Consider the following 16,303-nt stretch of genomic DNA (forward strand, 5'->3'; position numbering starts at 1 on the left):
GTGAAGTCTGTAAACTGAAGCATATGTAACCTGAGGTACCACTGTATATGTAAACATTTTACCAGAGTATTGTCAGATTAGAAGAAACTGTTCTTTCTGGTAGAGATTTGGTATTTTGCTTAGCAAGCAATAACTTGGGTCTCCATTGGAATCCTCAAAAACTTTCTTTTTTAATAATAAAAAAGAGCATGATTTCAGTGAAGCTTCCTAAAGCCCCAATCCTAACCCTGTTTACTCAGAAGTCCTACTGAATTCAATTAGACTTAGTTCTACGAAAGTAGGTAGGGTTGCAGTAAAAGTTACATAAATAGAAATTGAGACGGTTCGGCTGGCACACATAGCAAGAAGTATAGCCACTGAAAACAAGCAAACATAAAATATGTACCTCAAAGGGCAGATGCATTTTGTAGTGCCAGAGAACTCTCTTCCTTGAAGGCAAAGTCAAGAAACCAATTACTGTGTCTTTATGGGACAAGCATAAGGAACCATTTCCATTATACAAACAAGGCAAGCATTGTATTGTATGGTACATCATAAACAAATGTGTGATGCGTGAGTTTGTCCTAGTGGTGTGTCTCACACAGTGGCGTAGCGTGGGTTGTCAGCACCCGGGGCAAGGCAAGTAATTTGCACCCCCTAACCCGTGGATTTGCGCCCCCTAACCCTAACCCCCAGATGTTGCGCCCGGTGCGGCCGGCCCCCCCCTGCATCCCCCACGCTATGCCACTGGTCCCACAGGCTTGTTGCAAAGGCCATCCATTCCAAGATAAGAAGTGCAAATCAGTTTGCATCTTCAAAAGTCAATACAAAGAACCAACAGGAAAAAGAGTAACTAGAGATGTTGCCGAAATTTCAGATTATATGCTTCGCTACATGAACTTATCCACCTTTATTACAAATTAGGAACATAGGAAGCAGTTAGTTGGTACATATATTTATTTTGGTCAAGAACCAGTAGAGAAGGTAGGAAGAAAACAGAATGCATAAAACACAATATAATAAACACATTAAATATGAAATTTAAAACAATGTAGAACATAAAACAGTAATAAACATGAAATGATATGCTTAAATGATGAAAAGCGGTGCAAGGTAATATTTTAAATAATTTTTAAAATGATTAATAAAATTTTTAATAATTTTAAAATTAAGGCAAGATCCTGAGCCAACTCCTCGAGGCCGAGGACCCTTCCCCCAAAAAAAAAATATTTTAGGGGGGCAGGCCCACCCAAAGTGTATGTACAGTGGCGCTGCCATTGAAATAGTGTGTGTGTGTGTGTTGCATATTGTGATCGATTTTGCCAGGCAGGGCTTATCTGGGAAATATTTTATTCAAGTTGGAACCCTTGTCAACTGAGAGGAGGAGGAAGCTGGTACTGTTGCAGACCCTCAGCTCAGATGCTCACTCTGAGGAGTTCCACTGCTACAGCTGTCCTACCCTGCAGGGTCTATGCTACCAGGAACCTTCCACGTGGGAAGAGCTGGAGATGCCAGACGCATCTCTGGGCTTCTGGGTGACTTACAGCCAGCTCCGGCGTGCGACAAGAGGGAGGCGGGCGACCTTGGAAGGGTCTCTCTCCTCCTCCGGGCCTCTCGTGCGCCCTGGTTCCCTCGGCGCGCCCAGCTCTCCAAATCCGAGATGCCCCCGGCGGATGCGCGCTAGTTTCTTCCAGCGAGGCCTGGAAAGGGAAGGCGAGAAAGAGAGGAGGGAGAGAGGCGAGGGAGCCCGGATTGCAGCCGCAGCCGGCCTTGTCGCAGGGAGCCAGCAGCGAGGGACGGATCCGGCGTCCGCGGGCTCCTCCTGGCCAAGCGATCCCTTGGAGACGTCCTCCGGGAAAGCCCGCTAAGGGCAGCGGCCCGAGGGGCGGCCCCAGGGCGTGGGCTGCCGGCGGGCTGCCCTCCCCCGCGTCCGCCCGCGGGATATTTATAGCCGGCCGAGGAGGCGACTGTCTCGCGTGGCGCCGGAGCCGCGCAGGGAAGGAGAAAGGCCGGTCCTGGAGGGCAGCGTGCCTGCGCAGGACGCGGTGAGTCAAGTGCGCGCTGCCTCCGCGGGCGCCCGCCCCTTCCCCACCCTCCCACTCCGCGATCGCGCGTGTTAAAAGGGGGGGGGGAGCCGCGGCTCGGCCCTGCCCGGAGCGGCATTGGCATCAGACGGGAGCCCCACACTTTCCCACGCGAGAGGGGCCGGGGCTTAAGACTGCGAGGGAGCCCGGGGCGAAAACGTTTGGGGTTATGTAGCCGTGGGAAAGGCACTCTGCACGTGCTCGCTCCGAGGGTCCGGCGCTGAAGATCGGACCTCAATCTTAGGGGTGGCTTTTTATTATTCTTTTGGGGGGGTGGCTTATCGTCAAGAAGCTGATACCACAGAAGGTAATTTTCGCTGGTATATTTTTATCCCACCTCTTGTGTGAAAATGGTGTTTGTGTGTGTGTGGAGTGGGGTGGTGGTGGTGTTGATGCACACTTTCTAAAAATATGCGTTTGGTAGGGGAGCGGACATCCCCCTCAACCTTGTGAGTGGAAATAGTATTCCTGGAATAAATTCAAAAGAGACCTACGTTTCGGTGCTTGCGTGTTGATGAGTCCCTTGCCATTGGCTTTGAACCTCCACTTTACAGTGCAGCCCGCCCCCTACATCTGGGGTTGCTCGCTTCCGTGTTCCTCTAGTCCCTTAGCAGGTTTGTTTTTAAAGCCCCATCGTTGAGAGGCTTCTCTGCCTGGCGCAATGTTTCTTTTCCAAAATGCATCTCTAGCCCTGAAAACACTTACCCCTGATCCCAGATGCCTGTGATTGACGGGTCCTCTGTTATTAGCCTTGCATGACCCAGAACTGAGAACAGGCTTGGGGGCAAGTTCTTGTTGGAATCAAGCCCTGTTTTTTTCCTTTACCCCTTTAAAGTGAGAATAGGTATATGGTTAATATAAGGCTCGGACTTGTGTCGGGTCCATTAGCTCTGCCTCCTCTTCTGTCTAACGTGCCTTTTCTGGTGTGTCCTATTGTAAAACCCTGTCGTATAAACCTGGCATAATGCTGACCAGGAAACACAGTTGGTTTGCGTTTGCTTATTTTTGTAGTGTTGTAGGAATAGAGATGATGTCTCATAGTGGCAAACGAAATGGCTCCCAGTTCAAATCTCACAATGCTTGACATCTGATCTTCCTTTCAGTCCCTCGTTTGAAACATGGGGATATCATTGTCCTACTTTACAGTCCGGCTGTATGTATTGCTAGTATAAGGTATATGAAATCAACTATATGAGGGACAATGTGTGCTATATATCAGGGGCGGCTAATATATGGCCTTCTGGGTATTGCTGGATGGGCATCAGTCAGCATGCCCAATGGTTAGGGATGATGGGAGCAGTAATCCAACATCTGTAGAGATGAAATTCTCCCACTGCTGGGCTGCATAGTTATCTTTCTCCTCACTAGTGCTTTGATATCTGAAACCCCACAAAAGTATATTTTTGTTTAAAAGTTCTTTTAGAGATCAAAATGATGGTTTTAAAATTATGGCTTTCTTGTTTTGATCTTAGTCCCATGAGTCTACTTCCCTTGCTCATATACACACTGAATAAATTCATTTATTGCCCTGACAGTAACTTTTTCACAACATCTAGGTAACTTTCTGAATTATTTAGATAAGATTTGGTTATATAGTTGCCTGAAACATCACCAATTGCTCATGTTAAAAACCACTAGTGTTGTTTAAATGATGGCAAATACTGGATCCAGTGATTTATAAAGAGCGCTGTTTGCTTTCACACTTGTCACCAAACAAATGTTGCAATTATCTCTGGCATTTCTTAAATCTTGCTTTTCTAGTTCCTGTGACTTTGACACAATTGCATTGTTGCCAGTTACATTCTTTAAGAAAGATCTATGGATCTATTTACTGGAACACCGTTCTGGAAAAACACACAATAGATGCTTTGTTATCTTTATCAATGCAAAATGAAGCTGCAGAATGAACTGGCTGTGTGTTTTTTGATGGAACAAACAGTATGCTCAGTTTTAAATTCCTTTACTGAAGTTCAGATTTCGCAGACCTTTATTTTTAAATCAGAATCCTAAAGAACAGTACAATGGAATGCATGTCTGTGGAATGTATTCTTTTGCAATCAGTTTAGGTTTGGATACAATAAATTGATTGGTACGCTTCAGCATTGAAGTGTATGAAAGCCTCCATAGTTTAGCTGCAGAGATTGTCCTCTTGCTAACATTGAGCCACAGTTTCTGTTAAGCAATCTGTCAGACCATTGATCCTGTCAACTGTCTACTACAGAGAGAAGGGCTCTCTGGATATTGTTTGATTCCAGTTCTCATCAGGTAATGGGGGTGAAGGAAATAGTCGTCCACTAACATCTAATGGGCCGTGACTTTGGCTTTCCAAGCCTGGCAGATGTCTTTTCCAGCCCTGCCACCTAAGATCCATTAACTGGAGATTCCAGGTATTTTACCTGTTCCTTTATTCATAACAGTCTATGCTTGGAGCCACAACATTGCTGTTTCCCCTATTCAGTGTTTTGGATTTGGGAGACACTTCTTCTCCACTAATAGTGCATACAGATGCATACAACTCACGATAGTTGTATATTCATGTTGTGTATATATTTTTGTATTTATATCACTGTTGTTTTTGTATTTTATTTGAATTGTGAATTTAAATTGTAAATGGCCTGTGTGCCCGTTTACAACCCAGCGGAGCTATTGTGGGCCCCACAACCACCCAGCAACCGAGCACACACAGAAGAACGTAAAGTGAGCCTACAGGCTTAAAGTGAGCCTACAGGTTTATTTAATCCAGCACCTTGTTCTCACAGTGGCCAGCCTGATACCCCGGGGGGAAACCTGGTTTTCAGAAGCATTACTGCATCTAGCCATGGAGGAAAAGCATAGCACACCAGGACCTTTGATATTGGCAACAGCAGAGTGATTCTTTCAAACCACATTTCAGTGGCTGGGGGGGGGGGACAGAGAAACCCCGGGAGTGCCAAGAAAGACCTCTGCAGGCACTTGTGCGCTCACTGATGCTGTCCTGGCGGACCCCCCACTTAAGCTGTCTGACGTGATGCATGAACAATACTAGATGGGAGGAACAGAAATTATATGTTGCTGCATGTGTAGCTGTTGTGCATGGTGCTCAGTGTATATCTTTATTTTTTAAAAAACCACACCACTCTAAAGCGGAACTCAAGGCAGCTAACAACCTGATAAGAAATGTAGGGATTGTAAAAGTTAAAGCAATGCACAGCACAGTTCTATACCTGCCTAAGGGGGCAAACTAACAGGGGGTAGGGCTGGATTGGGTAGTGGCATCCCTCCATCCATCCCTGCTGGTCTTTACTTGCAAAGTGAAACCATTGAGCCTCTTGGGCTTGCTGATTGGAAGGTTGGCGGTTCGAGTCTCCCCCGATGGGGTGAGCTCCTGTTGCTCTGTCCCAGCTCCTGCCAACCCAGCAGTTTGAAAGCATGCCAATGAAAGTAGATAAATAGGTACCATTGCGGCAGGAAGGTAAATGGCATTTCCGTGCACTCTGGTTTCTGTCACGGTTTTCCGTTGCTCCAGTAGTGGTTTAGTCATGCTGGTCATATGACCCGGAAAGCTGTCTATGCCAGTTTCCTCTGCCTGAAAGTGAGATGAGTGCCGCAACCCCATAGTCGCCTTTGATTGGACTTAACAGTCCAGGGCTCCTTTACCTTTACCTTGCAAGAGTTCCACAGTGCGCAGCCAGAGGAAAGCCCTGAAATTCTGGGGTGTTCCAGGGTGTTCTGCTGTTCCAAACAGTTGCCCAGTGGCCCCATAGTTACAAGGGGGTCCCAGCTTCCTCTGTCTTGATGGGCCACTTCTATGTAGACAGGGCTTTCTGAGTGGCAAAAGTCAGACTTCATACACACACACGCATGACACATTCCATTAAGCTTTCTTGAAAACTGAGCTTGCCCCTTTCTTTTAATTTGGGATGGAGCTGTTGCTCTGCCTTTGCATTTTCTTTTATGAGTTGCTTTTTGATGGTTTTATGGTCTGTTATTATTTTACGGTAAACTGTTATGAGGGCCCTTGTGGCTTAAAAGCCACCTATAAATTTAAATGTGTGCCTTTTCTAAGGAGGAAAAGCCTCCTTGGCATAAGGCATATCCTTTATCCTAATTCAAGCATTATACCCATGAGTAAATAAAAGAAAGGAGAAGGGGGAGCTGGAAGCTTGCACAGCTCACAGAGGCTGTGTACACACATAACATCTAAAACGCACTGGAGTGGTTTGTACCCAGGGTTTTGCATTGGTACACACCATCATGCGATGACATCATTTAAAGCAGCAGCTACGCTTTCAAACTAGTACACAGCAATGTTCTCTATAACTAGTGCTATTTTTCTAGAAAAAGAGGTGCCAGAGCTTGCCATGAGCACCTCCCTCCTTCTCTTAGAATGGCAGTGGCGCCCACCTAAGAGGTGCTGGAATTCAGTTCTGATGAGTTCCAGCTGAAAAACAGCCCTGCCTGTAAGCCTTGGGTCAGCGTTCAGGGTTGGATTCAGTGCCGTGAATATTCTTCTTATATTACTTTCTGGCTCAAGCCCCCATCCAGGAACGCTGAGACTCCAGTTTGGATGTCTGAGGAGCAGCCTTCCCACAACACGCCCCCTACTCCTAAGCTACATGCAAGCAGTGTTATTTCTTCAGCTAAGAACAATGGATCAAGAAGAGGTTAACAATAGAGGGAGAAGTACCGTATTTTTCGCTCTATAAGACGCACCAGACCACAAGACACACCTAGTTTTTGGAGGAGGAAAACAAGAAAAAAAATATTCTGAATCTCAGAAGCCAGAACAGCAAGAGGGATCACTGCGCAGTGAAAGCAGCAATGCCTCTTGCTGTTCTGGCTTCTGGGATAGTTGCGCAGCCTGCATTTGCTCCATAAGACGCACACACATCTCCCCTTACTTTTTAGGAGGGAAAAAGTGAGTCTTATAGAGCAAAAAATACGGTACATAAATGGGTGGGAACCTCCATGTACTCAGCTGCAGATTTCCCCCCACCCTGTCAACTTGTGGAGGGCATGTGGGGCAGTGATTTGGGGAGTGGAGGAAGAACTAACACTCTGATTCCCCTGATATCCACTCAGATATTTCTTGTAATTTATTCTTAATATCATCTTTTAAATTCTTAGCCATCAATTTGGTTTTATTCTTGTTGATTTTGAGACCCACCACTTCTCCAAATTTATTTATTTCATCGAGTCCCCTTGGGATCGATTCTATTGGATCTTCTTCTGATATCATCACATCATCTCAAAATACCTTTAGTTTGTTTGCTCTTTGTCCCACTTTTATTCCTTTAATTTGTTGATTAGTTCTTGTTCTTTGCACCAATACTTCTAAAACTACTATGAACAATAAGAGTGATAGCTGGCAGCCTTGTCTTGTTCCCTTGGTTATTTTACAATTTTCCGTCAATAAATTATTCACCATCAATTTTGTTGATTGATCTGTATATATCACCTTCACTCCCCTTATAAAAGTGTCCCCACATCCCATAGACTCCATTACTTTAAGCATAAAATTCCAGGAGACATTATCAAATGCTTTCTCAGCGTCCAAAAACATTGTAAATTCTGCTCACTTGTGAGTATAACCCTTAATAGGGCTGTCCAGAATGGTTCTATCTGGAGTATTCTTAATATTGTCACCTTGGCTCCTTGCATTCATTTAAAGTGAATGTTACTAATGCCAACAGTCTTAAGGTCTATCTCAGTTGAGTCATTCATTTACTGGCATACTGTGCAGCTATTAAGAGAAGTCCAAGGTGATTTGCAGGAAAACCTGTTCTTAGACTATAGTGAGATGCTTGCTTCTAGGTAAGTCTGCAACATGCAGTTGAGGATAGCTTTTTAAATCACTCAATTACAGGGATTAGTCAGGAGATATAGACAAACAGACAGACAGACAGATAGATATATAGATAGGTTGGATCTTGTCGCCTTCAACTTGCACACCTTTGAATCCAACCCATTATTTTTAATACAAGTAACTATAAATCCTGTTGATGATCAGTGCTCCATCTATGACACATGCATCAATTAAAACATGGGTGGGGACCCGATGGTCACCATTTTACACATTAGTGTGGTTGGATGTGTTTCCAAGTTTCCTTCTGTCTGTCTGCACCAGTGGATGGAAAGGGGCCATGGATGACTTCATATATGTCCTATGTTTTCAAATGGAATCAAAGCTGTTTTAGGGAAGACACAGCATTTCTCAAGAAACTACAGTATAGGTGTGGGTTGTGGCCAACACTGTGTGTTCACAGCTTCACAAACCTGTGGTGGGAGCACACTGGATGTGAAGCACACAGGAGGCTGTGCACGGCTGAGGTGTTGCAGGACTTCATAGGCCAAGTCAGTATGGCCAGAAGCTAAGGATGATGAGGGTTGTAACTTTGGAGGGCCACAGGTTCTAAAACCAAAGGAAGTCTTCTGTTTACTTCAGACCCATTGTTTTTATCCATATGCAAATTTAATTGACAAATGCACCAGTTAATTAAAATATTCGTGATTTATCACTTCACTGTATTCAGTTACGCTCACTTCCAGCCTAAATAAATACCCTGGAGTAAGTTATGTGATCTCAGCAGGACTTAGTTCTGAATAGACATGCAAGATGTCTTGACTTGGGTGAAAATCCTGCTTCTGTGTGTTCGTCGGAATTTTTGAATATTGAATATTGAAGCATTTGCATGCATGAGGCTTACATTGCCTTGGAGCCTCTCCCACCCTATTTATGTAAACATGGGCCCCAAATCCAGAGTAGGTTACCGGTAGTTGTGCTTAAGTCCCATTGAAATCAATAGAACTGGTTAGTTGTGACTCATTTTATGACCCATTGATTCCAGTGGAACTATAGTCCGGCTGACTTCCTTTGGACTTCCACCGTTAATCTAGAAAAGAAGTGAAAGAGCTAGAATAACAGAATTGTGGAGTTGGAAGGTATCATCAAGTCCAGTCCCCTGCAATGAAATGAGAATGAACATTCTGGCTTTTGTGGGTTTCATATCCATATTCCCTATCAATTGAAGCAAAAGCTGCTCTTTGCCTAAATCAGTGTATCCCAAACTTGGGTCTGTTTTTGGACTACAGATCCCATCATCCCTGATCAAGGGTCCTGCTAGCTAGGGATGATGGGAAACAGCTGGAGACCCAAGTTTGGGAAGCTGCTGGCCTAAGTGAGTGAAAGTGCCTTTAGTTAAGGGTTTCCATTCACTCTTGTCAGCATTCACCAGCTGCTCAGTGTGCCCCCATTGGAGTTGATAAACAGGGTCACACAAACAGGCAGCTAGTTCCGGAGCCCGTTTAAAGAGGATAGAAGCTGGGGTGGCAGGGGGAAGTGATGTATAGTGGGAAGGGTCATAGCTTTGTGGTAGAGCATCCGTTTTGCATGTGGAAGATCTCGGGTTCAATCTCTGGTATTTCCAGGTAGGGCTGGAAAAGACTTCCTGTCTGAAACCTTGCATGGTCACTGCCAGCCAGTGTTGAACAAATTGGCCTAGATGGGCCAATAGTCTGACTTCTAATGTTCTGTTATAGCCCTTCTAAGACTATAACATAGTGCAACATCCAGTAACACAATAGAACAAATGCCTTCTTTGCTTTTTGCACGCAGGGGCTGAAGGGTCTGAGGATGGCCAAAGACTTCCGCTACTACTTCCAGCATCCGTGGTCCCGCTTGATAGTGGCCTACCTGGTGATCTTCTGTAACTTCTTGATATTTGCCGAGGATCCAGTCTCTCACAGCCAAACAGAAGCAAATGTCATTGTCGTGGGGAACTGCTTTTCTTTTGTAGCCAACAAATACCCCGAGGGAGGAGGCTGGAGGTTTTTAAAAGTCTTCCTGTGGCTGCTTGCCATCCTTACCGGACTGATAGTGGGCAAGTTCTTCTTCCATCAACGCTTGTTTGGTAAGTTCCATGATGTGCTAAAAGCCTTTGTTTTCTCTCTCCCTCTCTGTGAGATGTTCCCGTTTTACACCTTTCAGGTTGAAAAGGCAGCAAAGCAGAGTGAAAGATGATGGCTGAATAGGATGTGCTGCGCAGCAGTGATGAGTCAGTCAGATCATCAATCTTGATGACTATAAGCAAAATAATCTTTCAAACAGTGAAGGCACATCTGTTTGGTCTAATGAAGAGGGCATTAACTTTCCTCTCCAAAGACATGCTTCAGGACACTTTCCTCGCTGTCTTGACGTATTTGTGAAACACAGCCTGGATATTATGATAAGAGCATGGCTTTGTTTAATGTGCTTTTTTGCATTTGTTGTAAGCATGCATTCAGTACCCGGGAGCCTTTGTTGTCCATTCCGTCCAATCCATGGAGTTGTGATCTGAGCTGGACTTTCCAGATAGGACTGACTCTTTGCAGTGAGATCATTCTTATGAGGACGACTTAAGAGTTGGGATAGCTCCACTGGTAGAGCATGAGACTCTTAATCTCAGGGTTGTGGGTTGGAGTCCCACATTGGGTGAAAAGAGGGTTGGACTAGTTGACCCTCATGGTCCCTTCCAACTCTACAGTTCTATGATTTTGCAATTCTATGACTTGTTCTCAGGAATAAAATCTAAGGCCGTGTTACACAAAAACCATTATGTTATTCCAATAACCATTAATTAAAACATTAAAAGATGAAGACTCAGGGGAGATGGCTAATGGAACCATGAGTGTGATTAGTAGTAGTAGTAGTAGTAATAATAATAATAATAATAATAATAATAATAATAATAATTTATTTGTACCCCGCCCATCTGGCTGGGCTTCCCCAGCCACTGGTCAGCTTCCAACAAAATATTCATAGAATCATAGAATCATAGAGTTGGAAGAGACCACAAGGGCCATCGAGTCCAACCCCCTGCCAAGCAGGAAACACCATCAGAGCACTCCTGACATATGGTTGTCAAGCCTCTGCTTAAAGACCTCCAAAGAAGGAGACTCCACCACACTCCTCCTTCTGTATTAAAATACAGTAATGCACCAAACATTAAAAGCTTCCCTAAACAGGGCTGCCTTCAGATGTCTTCTAAAAGTCTGGTAGTTGACATCTGGTGGGAGGGCGTTCCACAGGGCTGGTGCCACTACCGAGGAGGCCCTCTGCCTGGTTCCTTGTAGGTTTCAACCAGATTACATTTGCTTCATGTAGATGTCTGGACAAAATGTCCCTGGAAAAAGTTAAAACCACCCCGCTTCCTCTCACTATCAGGAAAGCTGTGCTTTGAGATCAGGAAGCTTGCCTGGCAGTCTGGGAAGGCTCAGGTTCAAATCTCTCACCTTCACTCAAATATAAAGCCCACTGTCTGACTTTGGCCTGGTCACCCTGTCTCAACCTACCTTAAATATTTGAATTGTTGTGAGAATAAAAAGTGGGGATGGCATGGGACTGTATATGGTGCCTTGATCTCCTTGGGGGTATCTGTCAGATGGGCACCCCATCGGATTATTTACTGTGTGGCACCAACACATATGATCACCTTAGCAAGTGGCGATGCATAACATCCTATCTCTTGGTGACAAAGACTTATCACTCACTTCTTTTAATATGTGATTAGGCATTGGTGTGTGGCAAAATTTTGTTCATCACTTGAGAGACTGGCTTATGGCAGACTTTGCCAATCTGGTACCCCCCACATGTTTTAGATGAGCATTGCTGTGGCTGATGGGAGTTGTAGTCCAAAACATCTGGAGAGTATCAGGTTGTTTAAGGCTGGCTTATGGAGTAGTTAGTTATATGCAGAACATCATAAGGTGCCCTTGACAAGTGATAATCTCTTTCAGTCCACAAATGTGGCTAAGTCAGAGACTGTCAACAACTGACATTCCCGTTGTGTGACAGGGAGCAGTCCCTGAATTGGCTTCCAGGTTCTCTGTACAGTGGTACCTTGGGTTACAAACGCTTCAGGTTACATACGCTTCAGGTTACAGCCTCCGCTAACCCAGAAATAGTACCTTGGGTTAAGAACTTTGCTTCAGGATGAGAACAGAATTTGTGATTTGGCGGCACAGCGGCAGCAGGAGGCCCCATTAGCTAAAGTGGTCTTCAGGTTAAGAACAGTTTCAGGTTAAGAACAGACCTCCGGAATGAATTAAGTACTTAACCCGAGGTACCACTGTATATACATTGGTGAAAGAGGATTTCGGCCGTGCTAACTCTCATAATCTTTACCAAACAAACATGGGTCAGATCCTGTTTTTAATATTTTAAAGGTAAGGAGCACAGAAATACCTCTCAGATTACACGTGTATCTGAGTACACAGCTTGTGTTCGTGACCTATTCCTAGGCAAAGCTGAAGTCAGATCTGGTTCAGGTGGTGAATCAGTCTATATTTATATTCTGCTCAGTCTGATTTCCCAGACTCCACGGCTATTCGGTTTCATTGTTGACATCAAGAGGGATATGTCACCTGAAGCAACTGGTGGTTGCACGGAGGGAAGCACAGGGCAGGGGCAACAGCAGAAAATGCCCATTTCTGAGCCGGATTTGGGGTGCTGGTAGGGGAAAGAGAGGTAGGGGAAGTTAAGTTTTGTAAGTGGAAGTTTTGTGCAAATTGGACAACAGTGTCGGATAGAACTCCTCATTCTGCCTGTGGGACTCAAGCTGTATTTGCATATATTACTCCCTTGTTACCCTCCCCTTGTCTTACCCATTGTGCAAATTAGATTGGAAGTTCCTTGGGGTGGAGACCTATCTTTCTTTGCTTATATTCTTTTGTAAAGTGACACATACCCACTTGAAATAGCTAGTAACAGTGTTTTTGATATTTTGTTGGGAGTCTCCCAGATGGCCAGCATATTGTAATTATAATTGTTATGGAATATGGAAAATTAATATTATATTTATTTACTTTTCCATAGCTCTCTTTACAATTGAAACAAAATGTCTATAATTTCAGATTTTCTATTGCTCAGTTCATGGGGATTCTCTAGTGCCAGAAATTTATGAGAGAGAGAGCCACAGCCTTGCAAATGCTGACTTAACACCATTTTTGCTGAAGCACTATCAAATCCCTGGGAAGATGTAAACATGTGTAAAGGTGCGAAAAAGCTTAAGTAAGCTTTTCCTCACCTTTGCTGACTAATTTGCTTTAATGTACTACTGTGTGTGTGTGTGTGTGTGTGTGTGTGTGTGTGTAGAGACACCCCTGGGCCAAAAAAGATTTCTGTTGCACTTTTTAATATATTAAAAACTACTAATATCCCATCAGTAAATAGAATGGTTTTAGATTCAGAAGGTGACCAAGCTAACCGGAATCACAATGAAACATAATTTGGCCTCTGGAATAAGGGGGAAAAGCCTTGGGTCAAAGAGGCAGCTGGTGAGCAGCAGACTTGAAAGTAAACAGCTTTTGTTTAAGGCTTTTAGTAGAAATCTTCATTGACACAAGAACTGGTGGGATTTCCATTCGCTGAGCTTATTTTCCCACCTGTTTATGAAACTGTGCCATTGTCTGCACTGAGACAAGGCAGGTCTAAAATGCTGTACACATTTTTGCAAGCGGTTTCCCCGGATGCAATGCATGCTAGTGTGCTATTTTCACTAAGGTGGAATTTACATAAAAAAAGCTGTGAAAATGCTTAATTTTTAAATATATATATTGAATTTGTTATTAGCCCATCATCGCCATCTAGTGTCACATTTGTATAATGCACGTAAAACATTTATATTTGCAGCTGTATAAAAGGTAAAGGCACCCCTGACCATTAGGTCCAGTCATGACCGACTCTGGGGTTGCGGCGCTCATCTCGCTTTATTGGCCAAGGGAGCCGGCGTACAGCTTCTGGGTCATGTGGCCAGCATGACTAAGCCATTTCTGGCAAACCAGAGCAGTGCATGGAAACGCCGTTTACCTTCCCACCAGAGCAGTACCTATTTATCTACTTGCACTTTGAGGTGCTTTCGAACTGCTAGGTTGGCAGGAGCAGGGACCGAGCCAGGGGAGCTCACCCCGTCGCGGGGATTCGAACTGCTGACCTTCTGATCGGCAAGTCCTAGGCTCTGTGGTTTAACTCACAGTGCCACCCACGAGTCCTAATATATTCCTTGGCCCTAACATATGCATTTTTGTATGGACTTGGAGAAGTGTATTATGAAACTTGGAGAAGTGTGAATTTCAAAGGAGGGCTGTGTTTTGGTTCTCACAAGACTTTGAAAAGTGCAAATTCAATAAGTTCACTTTTAGCTGTTAACTGAATTGAGTTTCTCCCCCATCGCTATCCGAGGGCACCACATTGGTCAGCCCTGCTCTGGTGTTATAAAGGCTGCCAGTTTGCAATAAAGCCTTAATCATGTTGATCAGATGCTGAAAAAAGAGGAGACAAAACAGTGTATGCAAGATTGCAACCGTAATCATTAAAGTATACAAATGTAGAGCTATTACAGATATTCTATCTGAGAGTAGAGGTCGAAGTATTGGAATCAAAATTGGAAGTTGCTCAAGAATTGATTCTAACCATAAACAATCAGGGCTTAAGAAAACTCTGCAGTACAACTTCCATCCACCAACATCTTAAAAAGAGTCATTAAAAAAAGATGCACATATTTAAGTCTTCTCTTTTTCTTTGCCACATTGCTAGGGGGAGAGTCAGATGTGTTCAGCAGTGCCTTGAAAGCAAAATTAAAAATGTAACTTTGAGGAGAGTGACCACTTTGTTTTAAGAGAAGATACATTGGGAGAGATGTCCTTTTCTTCATGAACTCCATGAAGTGAGATATGTATGAACTCACTTTACATTTGATACTTTTTTAAAAAGAAAAAGCAACAGATGGATACATCAGGTTTTCATGTTCTATAAATCACCTTGAACATAAAATGTATCTGTCAATTTTGGTTTTCTCATTTCCCCCCAGCCTTAAGGTCAGTTCACCACATTTGTGCATTAGTTTGTGATTTAAAAAATAAAATAAGGTTCCCATGAAAATTAATCAACATTTTAGCATGCTTTTCTCCTGATTTTCACTTTTTTTCTTATCTGGCTTCCCAATTTCTTTTTTATTTTATAAATGGGTATTGTGCCTGCAACTAAATCGTGTCACCCCCAGGTGAAATGTGGCGTTTATTTGAAAGGCATTATGAGACTGCATAATAAGAGCTTGGGAAATAAATGTCAGAGAATATTGAATGTAATAGATGCCTTGCTAGGTAGGCAGAGGGCACTTAAGCCAAGACAGCAAAGCTCTGGACGCTGACAGTACTTTCTTGCAGCTGACCGCAGAGCAGATCGAAGCAGGATGAACTGATGCCCCCAAAACTGTTGATAGCAACCCCTTTTTCTGTTTGCCTCCCCCTGCCCCCCCGCCCCCAAGAAACAACTAGGCATAAAAAGCAATGGAGCCAATTGATGGGTGTTTTCAAGGCTTGTTTCTGCATGGGGACAAGAAATGCTTTTTTTCAAATCTAATTACTGTGTGTGTGTGAGAAAGAGATGATAGATAGAAAGATAGATAGATAGAGAAATGTGTGCGTGTGTTAGATGTGAAAATAAATGTGTATGAATTCATGTGTCTGTATATTTATCTGCATGTGTGTGTGTGTATGTATAAGAGAGACTGACTAGGGAAGTTTTTTTAATGTTTATTGCTCTATTATGTTTTTATATGCATTGGAAGCCACCCAGAGTGGTGGGTACAGATTGGCAGGGTACAAATAATAAAATTGTTGTTGTTGTTGCTGCTATCGGCACAATTTTTCTAGAAAAAGAGATGCTGGAACTTACTATGAATGCATCCCTTGTTCTCTTGGCAATGGCGCCCACCTGAGAGGTGCCGGAACTAAGTTCCAGCAAGTTCTGGCTGGAAAAAAAGCCCTGACTGTTGTTGTTGTTGTTGTTATTATTACACAAGCCCCCCCCTTTTTTTTGCATTTGCCCTGTCTACCCCTGAGTCTCAGACTGGAATAAAACCCCCACCTCTGTCTGGAGTAAAACTGGTCCAGAATTTAATGTCAGTGAAAAACTTGTGGTTTTAGCTTGTAGCCCTATACAAACCTACCTACTCGAGAGTAAGCCCATTGAATACAATGGAACTTGGTACCAAGAAACCATGTATAGGATCTCTCTGCTGTTGTGCCTTCAATAGTTCAAAATTATATTGTTCCTTTTGGCTCTAAACTCAACTGTTTCCTAATAATAGCAATCATTTCTGAAGAATGCATGTGACTGAAGGCTTTAAATAGTGGCCTAATCATAAATACCTGAATTGACAATCAGCAGCTGCATGTGGATTCAGGCTCATCAGTTTCCAGCTGTGGCTTATAGCCAGTTTATT

At 43.7% G+C, this 16,303-nt stretch overlaps 1 protein-coding gene across 3 annotated transcripts in view; it reads left to right on the forward strand.

Annotated features, from left to right (window-relative positions):
- The first annotated feature begins 1,598 nt into the window (after positions 1–1,598).
- The window catches only part of TMEM117 (transmembrane protein 117), a 198,424-nt gene continuing 183,719 nt past the window's right edge, over positions 1,599–16,303 (forward strand). Inside the window, exons 1-2 of one of the 3 annotated variants that reach the window (XM_081928987.1) lie at positions 1,599–2,024; positions 9,658–9,952. In XM_081928987.1, coding sequence (XP_081785113.1) covers positions 9,676–9,952 — 277 coding nt within the window. In that variant the 5' untranslated portion in view covers positions 1,599–2,024; positions 9,658–9,675. Of the gene's footprint in view, positions 2,025–2,119; positions 2,371–9,657; positions 9,953–16,303 lie in introns of those variants that run through there. The other 2 variants (XM_081928985.1, XM_081928986.1) reach the window with 2 other exon arrangements.

This window comes from Podarcis melisellensis (genome assembly GCF_964234715.1).
Source record: "Podarcis melisellensis genome assembly, chromosome: 10".
NCBI lineage: Eukaryota > Metazoa > Chordata > Lepidosauria > Squamata > Lacertidae > Podarcis > Podarcis melisellensis.